The following is a 10,012-nucleotide window of genomic DNA, read 5'->3' on the forward strand; positions in this document are numbered from 1 at the left end:
TACAAATTGAACATCATGAAAACATAGTGATGAATCACAAGAACAATATGTCATTATAGATGGTGAAATATTTCATTCTGATGACAAAGCAGTGACATTGTGTCTTGAAGCATGGTGTAGCATGGGTCACAGTCTTAATATAACAACAGTCAACTACGTTGCTACATTTTGCGCGTCTGTGTAAAAAAGCCAAAGTCAGTGTGAAGGTTGAGATAGCTTCTTTCTTGCCAGGTCAGCGTATCTGCGTGCGGGCGGACCCGCCTGGACGCGGGTAGAGGAGTGGTGTCTCGGTTCCTAAGACCATCTGAAATATGTGTTTTCCGGTGGTCTTAGGCGACCCAAAGGGGTCGCGACCCACAGGTTGAGAACTGCTGATATATAGATATAACACATGTTATGTCTTTTACATATGTATGTAAACATCATATATAGATGATGTTATGTCTTTACTAAGTCCCAATCATACTTCCCTTCAAAATACAACTGTCACCTTCTCTGGCGTTTGTGTGTATGTGGAATGCTTTCCTTACAGCTCGGCTGTTAGTCCATTTTTCTCAGTGTCATTGACAACAAGAGCGCGTGTGCTTCAGGTGGGGGGGCTTGACATTTCAGACCCTGACATTTGTATTCAACAGTTTAAAGTATTCATCAAATCCCCAAAGCTTCCCTTCCCCCAGTGCTTGGTTACTCTCCTAGAGGGACCTTTGCTGTGGACTACTGTCCCCCGTTTCACCCAAGTGGATGCCGTCCACACTAGCCCACTGCTTTCTTTCCCCCCTCTGTGCCCTTTGGCATGATAGCGTTTATCTTGCCCTCCCGCCCTTTTCTCAGTGGTCTCACAAAGTATTGATCCTTTTGTGATGGACTCATTTCCCCTCAGCGTCGTGGACTCCGAGCCATCGATGTCATGAGGGCTTCCTGGCCTGCCGTTCTTTCTTTGTTCTGCTTTTCAGACCAGTCCTAACGATTCTGTTGTGTGTAGGCACCAGAGTGGCTTTCCCCATCTCCTGCTGATGGGCATGTAGGCTGTTTGTGTCTTCTTGCTGTTGCAAACAGCTCAGTACCATTTTTTTTTTTAAGCAACCATCGTTCTATTTGACATACAGTCTACTGTATGTCAGCAAAGTGGGTTGATACTCTTCTTTTTTTTTTTTTTAAACATTTTATTAGGGGCTCGTACAACTGTTATCGCAATCCATACACACATCAATTGTGTAAAGCGCACTTGTACATCATTCTCAAAACATTTTCTCTCCATTTAAACCCCCGACATTAGGTCCTCATTTTTCCCCTCCCTCCCCGCTCCCCCCTCCCTCATGAGCCCTTGATAGTTCATAAATTGGTATTTGTCATATCTTGCCCTGTCCGACGTCTCCCTTCATCCACTTTTCGGTTGTCTGTCCCCCAGGGAGGGGGACACATATAGTTCCTTGTCATCGGTTCCCTCTTTCCTACTCACTCTCCCTTTACCCTCCCTGTTTTGCCACTCACATCACTGGTCCTGTAGGGCTCATCCGCCCTGGATTCCCTGGATTTTCAGTTCCTATCTGACAGTACCATTTCTAAAACGTGACTATCGATGCCCTAAATCCACAACTGGGCCTACTCTGTTGCTGTAATGTTCCATCCTATTTTAAAAATTTATTAAGCGTTTTAGTGGATTTGGAAAACACGTGTCAATTTTAGAGAACTTTCTAGTCAATCAATCACTTTGTGTTCAATCGGGACTTGTGAGGCTATTTGTATCACGTCTATCAGGTTGCACATGCGCAACCATTAGTTGCCACCTTTTGGGGGCGAGTGGGGGGGGAGCTATTTGTTGGCAACAAATGTTCTTCATTAAGAGAAGCGGGTGACTTTTAATTAAGGCAATAACGACTTTTGGATTCTGGTCACACTCTTAACTCCTGCTTTTAAAATGTCTTTGGCTCCTTGGTCACACCGTCCTGCATTTCTTCTTTGGTGAAACAATTCCTTTGTTCTGCGCATTGCTGAGAACATACACAGCTGAACAGAATACCAATCCACGTGTCCACGTCCCACTCCGTGGCACCAGTGGCGGTCGGTCTTTGACCTGTGCAAACAGCATCACCCTCCTTATCGGTCGTGGCTGGTTGGGGAGTTTTCACAATGATGCCACCTGCTGTAAAGAACAAGAAGGTAACTTGAATGCCCAGGTGCATTATGAGCCGGGCCATGGAGTCATTTCTTGTTTCCCTCTATGCCAGGGGGAGTCTCTGGATGATGTGAAGGGTTTATGTGAAAGTTTGGGGGTTTGACCCAACCTGCTCTCCCCCCCGCCCCCAAGTCACCTTGGAAAAGAGATCGGTGATCTGGCCCTGAAAATCCATCGAAAACCTATTCAACACCCCGCGGAGCACACGGGGTCACCGTGAGCTGGAGCCAACTTGTTGGGGACTGGTTTGTGTGTCGGGTCTCCAAGAGCACCAGCATTTACCTGTGACAATTTTCAGGGGAGACTCACAGCGTGATTTCTTACCCTAGAGCGGTGGTTCTCAACCTGTGGGTCGTGACCCCTTTGGGGGTTGAAGGACCCTTTCACAGGGCTCGCCCGACTCATCCCAGTAGCAAAATGACAGTGATGACGTAGCAACGAAAATAATGTGATGGTTGGGGGGTCACCACCACACAAGGAACTGTATGAAAGGGTCGTGGCATGAGGAAGGTGGAGCACCACTGCCCTAGAGGGATGCAAGTTGCAATTGGGAAAGGGAAAAGTCACTTAAGTCCAGAGAAAACTAGATGCAAAAGCCCTCTCCCGGGACACGCTTCATTCCTTTAGCACCAAATTCTGGCAATGGATATGAAATGGTGCCTACCGAGGAAGCTGGTAGAAACTTGCGGCGGGTTCTGGGGGTCCTTTCTGGGGTGGGCAAGGGTCACCTTGCCTAACACAAACCAAACTTATTCCCATAAGGAAAGTGAAGTGTTCGGCGCAAACCACTTTGTTTGCACAAGCAACTTAGCCTCCGTTAGCCTCTTAAGGGATGGTGGAAAACCCCCCCCACTGTAGTATTAAATTAAAAGTGGCGCGGGGGAGATGGGGGACCAGCCCCCACCGCTAATACTCTCTACGTGTTCAGTAAGTACAATTGTACGGTTGAGATATCTAAGTATTATATTAAAGTCATCGAGAGCATGAGAGATAATACAATAATACATTCAGACATTCAGACATATTACATGGTTCCTCACACCCCTACCTACTTTGGGTCCCCCAATACTAGACCAGGGCCAGCCTCTCAAGCAGGCCTTTAAAAGGAGAGAAGTCGGGCCTGCTGTGTTAATTCCATGACACATGTCCTGAAACAGTGACCCACTGAGACAACAGCTCCCAGAAGTGGAGGTGTTATTCCCATTCGTCGGTTTCCTTCCTTTCATGACAGTGGCTCAGACACATCTCTCCAGGCCAGCAAACATAAACCCACAGGTGACCTGGACGCAAGTAAACTTCGGTGTGTTTCATATTCTGCTAATTATGAATGAGTGAACAGCACCGCCTAGTTGAAGTCCCTGCTTCCAGCTTGTTAGATTGAGTCAATAGTCTTTCTTAACCAGGGACACGCGATTACTCTTGTACCTGCTTTCATGGCTTTCGGTAGAAATGTTGCGCGAAGTCCTGGGTGAGACTTCTACCATCTATTTTCCAGATCCTTCATTTCCTGTTCCCGAAACCTTTTCCCTCTGGAAGTCAGAAGCAAGATGGCAGCCCTGAGTTCCAAGGCCAGCTCCAACCTGCTGTGGCAGCTGGAGAAGCTCAGAGATAACGAATTTCAGACTGTTAAGGATGATCTTAACAAAGAACTTTTGGACGCTGGACTGCCGGAGATCCCATGGTTTCAGCTAAACAAAGCCAGCCCAGAAGATCTGGATGCGATATTGACAACCAACTACGACCCACAGGTCACCTGGAAGATCATGTTCTCCATGTTTCAGAAGATCAGTCGTCAGGATCTTTGCAAGAGGATGGAAGACAGGCGGACACGTGAGTGGGCTCTTTAAGAGGTTGGTGGGTGTGGCCTTGCTTTGATGAAGGTGTCCTGTGTCTGGAAAGAGTGAGTAGCCAATCCAGGATGTCGCCGGCGGCGAGGGTTTGGATGTGACAGGCATCCTGTCATGTGACTTGCTGACTCGTGTTGTTCTTTGTTGGTCGTTGTTGGGTGCTGTTGAGACCATTCCAACCCACAGCAGAAGAAGACACTGGCCGTCCGGCACCGGCCTCACAATAGTTCCTAGGCTTCAGCCTGTCGGTGCAGCCGCCGTGCCACTCCATCTGGTTGAAGGCCACTGTCTTTTGTGCTGCCCCTTCGCTCTGTTTACCAACTCCGATGTCTTTCTCCGGGACCTGGCCTTTCCCGACAACATGTCCATAGCATGCAAGACGCAGGTTTGCCATCCTTGCCTCCAACGAGCTCTCTGGCCATGCTGCTTCCAGACAGATGTTTTTGTTCTTCTTGCGTCCACGGTGCTTTCACACTTCTGTGCCAGCACCACGATTCAAGTGCCTCGGTTCCTCTTTGGTCTTCCTTCTTCAATGGCTACCTTTCATGTGCTTATGAGGACAGAGAAAATACCATGCCTTGGGTCAGGCTCTCAAAGTCCCCTCCCTGCTTTCCACCACTCTGACACGGTTCTGTTCAGCAGACTGAGCGGACGCAATTCGTCACGTGATCTCTTGACTGCTACTCCTACACCCATTGTGGAGCCAAGCAAGACAAAGCGCTTGCCAACTCTGTTCCTTTCTCCATTTATCACGATGTTACCTACTAGTCCAGGTGTGAGGTTTCGGCTTTTCTTTTCTTATTTTTTAAAATCATTTTATTAGGGGCTCATACAACTCTTATCATGATCCATACACACATCAATTGTGTAAAGCGCATTTGTACATTCATTGCCCTTGGGGTTTTCTTTTCAATGCGTTCTAGTCGATGCTGGCCGTTGAAATCCTCCATCTTCGTAGCAAGAGCTTCAAGTTCTCATTTTCAACAAGCGAGGTTGTGTCCTGTGTGTATCACAGCTGGTTAATAAGCCTTCGTCCAATCCTGATGCTACATTCTTTGACCCGTCCCGCGGGCCATCAAACAGCGTGGATACCTGAAAGAGGGACTGGGAATGAAGAGGGGCAAGAGACGCGAGAAATGGAGGCAAGACAGGAGTCTGATCAAGCCTCATTTATTGAGCAGAAGGCAGGGGCTTAAATACCCAATGGTGGGCGGGTAAGATTACATCATATGCTAATAAAGTGTAACGGGTAGTATCCAATAATCACGCAGCTACCAAATATGGAAGAAATGGCAGGCATCAGTCCTCAAACAGGTCCACATGCAAATGAGGTGCACTTGAACGGTCCACATGCAAATGAAGTGCACTTGGATGCCTGGCGGAGGTGTCCAATGAGCATGGCGGCTGCCTGCCACTGAGCGCCAATCATCACAAAGGCCAAACTCAGGCAGGACAATAGGCCAGGGAACATCCAGGAACCGGAAGTTTAAAGACAGCAGACAGCACAGGTCATGGGCTGAGGGACGTGCAGACTCCCACAAGATGCCACATTCTTCTTTATAGAATCCATCCACCTTCTCCGATTTGCTCAGTATACAGAGTGAATGAGTGGGGTAAAAGGGTACAGCCCTGATGCACACCTTTCCTGATCTTAAACCAGGCAGCATTCCGTCGTTCTGTTTGCATACCTCCCTCTTGATCCATGTACAAATCTCACGTTAGCATAAAGAATTGTTCTGGAATTCTCATTCTTCTTAAGGTTCTCCATGGCTTGTTAAGACATCAACACCGTCGACTGCCTTGGCATCGCGAATGAAACAAGTAAACATCTTTCTGGTTACCTCTACTTTCAGCCAACATCCATGCGACATCAACAATGATATCCCTTGTCCCGCGTCCTCTTCTGAATCCGATCTGAACCTCTGGCAGCTCCCTGTCAATGCAACTGTTGTTGAATGATTTTCAGCGAAATTCTACTGGCATGTGATATCAATGATATTGTTCTATAATTTGAGCATTCTGTTGAACCCCCTTTCTTTGGAATGGGTGCAAATATGGATGTCTTCTGTCAGTTGCCCAAGTAGCTGTCTTTCAAATGTCCTCGCATAGATTAGTCAGTGTGCCCAGTACCTCATCAGCTTGTTGAAACCATTTCAACGGATGTTCTATCGAGTCCCGGGCCCCGGGATTTGGCTGATGCTTTCAGTGCAGCTTGAATGTCTTCCTTCAGCACCACTGGGTTTTGCTCATATGTTACCTCCTGACACGGTGGAACGTCAGCTTGGTTCTTATTGGTACAGTGACTCTGTATATTTTTCCCATCTTCTTTTGATGTTTCCTGCATCATCCAATATTTTGTCCATAGACTCTTCCAAGATTACAACCCAACACTTGAATTTTTCTCGAGTTCTTTCACTTTAAGAGAAGCTGAGCCGGTCCGTCCTTTTTGGATTTCTAACTCTAGTTCTTTGAACCTTTCATTATAATGTTTGCCTTTGTCTTCTTGAGCTGCCCTTTGAAATGTTCTCTTCCATTCTTTGACTTGATCCGTTCTTCCACTTGCCTTCATTATTCTCCTATTAAGAGCAAGTGTCAGTCTCTTCTGACATCCACTTTGATCTTTTCTTTCTGACCTGTCTTTTTAACAACCTTCACTGTCTCTCTGCACGTTGTCCTGGCTGTTCTTCTACAGCTCACGTCATGAGTGTTTCCTGAGACGCTCCCAAACACCTCGAGGTAGGATAGACTCAAGGACGTGTTTTGGCCCTGTTGGGCTTGTTTTCATTTTCTTCACCTTCAACCTGACCTTACATCTGAGCGATTGGTGGTCTGTTCCACAGTCAGCCCCTGGCCTGGTTTTAGCCGCTGCTAATTGAGCATCTCCATCTTCGCTTCCCACAGATGCAGTCCCTTTGATGTCTGGGTGTTCCATCTGGGGAAGTCCATGTGTCTAGTGGCCGTTGGGTTATTGAAAAAGTATTTGCTAGGAACGAGTTGTAGGTCGTGCAAAATGCTATCAGGCGATCTTGAGCTTCATTTCTATCACGGAGACTATATTTTCCAACTGCTGTTCATCTGTGGTTTCAACTTTTGCATTCCAATCGCCCATCAATGCATCTTGATTCCACATTTGATCAGTTTCCAATGGAAGCTATTGGTATGATGCTTCCATGATTTCATCACTGGCTTTGTAGGTTGGTGCATAAATTGGAATGATAGTTGTATTCGTAGGATGGCATTTATGCACTTTTAAGGAAATCCAATTACAGACAGCATTGGACTTCCGGATCCTGAAATGTCTTTTTGGGCAATGCGTGTAGCATCGTTCTTGATTGTGTCATGCCCAGCATAACAAATCATGATTTTCTGATTAAAGATGGCCAATACCGGTCCATTTCAGCTCAAAAATACATAAGCTATTGATCTTTAAGCATTCCATTTCATATCTGATGACTTCCAATCTTCCTAATTCATGCTCCCTACATTCCAGTGTACATTCCAAGTGCTGATGATCAGACTTTCACAGCTGTTTCTTCTTTCCTTGAGCTGTGCCCCCTCAGACGATGGACGTACCGGAAGCTTTACTCTCACAGGCCTCCCCCACCCCAGTCACCTGGTCGAGTCTACTTTGAGAAGGCAGCTCCATAGTATTCTGGGTGCTTTCCCACCTAAGGGGCCCACCCTCTGGCACCTCCTCTGACAGTGCCCCACTTCCACTCATTAGGACTCCAGTATCTGACCATGTTTAGGTGGCATGTATTGGGCGTTCAGTGGCGATTTTCCTCAGAAGTAGGCAGCCAATTTCTTCTCAGCACTTGTTCTTAGAGTGGAATCTCGGCTGGAGCATGTTCACTTTGGGCGACCCTCCTTGTAGTTGCAGTACCAGGGATGTAACTTCCAGCAGCACATCAACACACAAGCCACCACAGTACGACAAACTGACAGGCGAATGGTGGTCACTCACTCTACAGCTGATGATCAAAACATCCGTAAATCCCGCCGCTGACTCAAGCTGTTTAATGTACCACTGCTGAATGACTTCATGATCCCTGGCTGGAATTTAAGTGGATACGCTAGCGGTTGTTGTTGGTTGTCATCCTGTTGCTTCTGACACATCGTGAATCCGTGTGTTAAGCTGTCTTTATGTAATCTACTCTTGAAACAATTGTGGTGGCGAGGACCCTTACAGTTCTGCCTTTCTGGTGATTGGTTGGAAGTGGAAATGCGAGGGAAATTGTTTATACCGTTTGGACATTTATCCATTTTGCCCTTCTTCTGTTCTCATCGGCATAGGTAACACAGAGAAGCACAAAAAGATCACATACAGAAAATGCATAATCCAATGGAAAGACAGGTTTTATTTAATGATCCACCATGCATTTTTTGGTGAAATTAATCCATCCTTGTACTGCTTTTTTGAAAGAATCTTTGACGGTGATGGCAATTCAAATGTATTCATGATAGGCGATCAGGCGGCTGGGAAAACGCTGCTTCTCAAAAGGATGATGTTAATGTGGAGCGAGGGACACATGTGGAAGCAAGTGTTCTCATATCTCGTTTTCCTCAGTTCTCGCGATATAAACCAGACGGCCGACACTAGCTTGGTCGAGCTGCTCTCCGAGGTCTGGCCTGATGGCCAGGCACCTGTGGTCGATATCCTGTCCGACCCCAAGAAGCTCTTATTTGTCCTTGAGGATTTGGACAATGTCAAGCCTCCCTTCAGCGTGGCTACATCGGCTCTGTGTAGCGACATCAGGAAAAAGGTGCCCGTCTCGGTGCTTGTGCTCAGCTTGCTGAAGAGGAAGATGGCATCGGGATCTTCATTCCTCATCTCGAGCAGAAGTTGGCCTGATGCTAACCTGGGCACAGTGGGGGTATGTGCGTACCATATAACTGTGAATATTGCTGATGACCAAAGGCAGAAGTATTTTGAGTTATTCTACAAAAATGAGGCGAGGGCTACGGCAGCCTTCACATTTGTCCAGGAGAATGAACTGCTTGTGGATTTGTGCAAGGTTCCCATCTTGTGCTGGATCACTTGCACAACTCTGAATCAGCACCTGGACGGGAACAATGATATCAAATTTGCGTTCCAGACATCGACTGACATATATGCCCATTTTCTCAGCAATGAACTGACCTCTGGCACTGGTGAGGCTGCTGCTGAGCGTCGCCGCTGCCTCTTGGAGCGGGTGTGTTTGCTGGCGTTAGAAGGACTGCTTTACAACACATTTGACTTTAGCAATGAAGACCTCCAAAGTGTTGGGTTTACCAAAGCTGATCTTCATGTGTTGAGGGCCAGGAAGATCATCACGCAGAGCAATAAGCGGGCAGGCTGCTGCATGTTCATCCACCAGCAGGTCCAGGAGTTTTGCGCAGCCGTAGCCTACACCATGCCATTGACGATCGTTCCGCTTCCCTCGGTTGGCAGAGAGTTGGACAATCGGACAGAATACAATGATTTTAGTCCAGTAATGTGTTACATTTTTGGTCTTCTTAATGAGAAGACGAGAGACATTCTTGAGACAACTTTTGGGTGGCAAATATGTCCAGAAAATCACCGGAGGTACTTCGTAAAGAAAATAAAATTCTTGGGTAGTAACCCAACAGCAATGGAATACCATCTCCCTTTGTTTCATTGTCTCTTCGAAAACCAGGAGGAAGACTTTGTGAAACACGTCATGAAGCCTTTTGTAGAAGCCACCGTGCTGGTTGAAAAAAACAAAGATCTGGTGGCATCAGCATATTGTCTCAAACACTGCTGTGCACTAAAGACGCTTAGGTTTTGTATTCGATACCTCTTTCCAGAGCAATTCACGTTGATGTCAAAGGCTCGGTGAGTTCTTGTTTCTTTTTCTTTCTTTTTAGTGAGTGAGTGAGTGAGTGAGTAGTGAGTGAGTGAGTGAGTAATGAGTGAGTGAGTGAGTGAGTGAGTGAGTGAGTGAGTGAGTGAATGGGTGGGTGAGTGAGTGAGTGAGTGAGTGAGTGA

The 10,012-nt window shown here is 46.8% G+C and overlaps 1 protein-coding gene across 1 annotated transcript in view; it reads left to right on the top strand.

The window, feature by feature from the left end:
- The first annotated feature begins 3,723 nt into the window (after positions 1-3,723).
- NLRP11 (NLR family pyrin domain containing 11) overlaps positions 3,724-10,012 on the top strand; it is a 24,145-nt gene continuing 17,856 nt past the window's right edge. The window contains exons 1-2 of the mRNA XM_045292377.1: positions 3,724-4,006; positions 8,317-9,859. Of these exons, the coding sequence (XP_045148312.1) occupies positions 3,724-4,006; positions 8,317-9,859 (1,826 nt within the window). The remainder of the gene's footprint in view (positions 4,007-8,316; positions 9,860-10,012) is intronic.

This window comes from Echinops telfairi, unplaced genomic scaffold (genome assembly GCF_000313985.2).
Source record: "Echinops telfairi isolate 266 unplaced genomic scaffold, ASM31398v2 ScPeMD7_655;HRSCAF=1070, whole genome shotgun sequence".
NCBI lineage: Eukaryota > Metazoa > Chordata > Mammalia > Afrosoricida > Tenrecidae > Echinops > Echinops telfairi.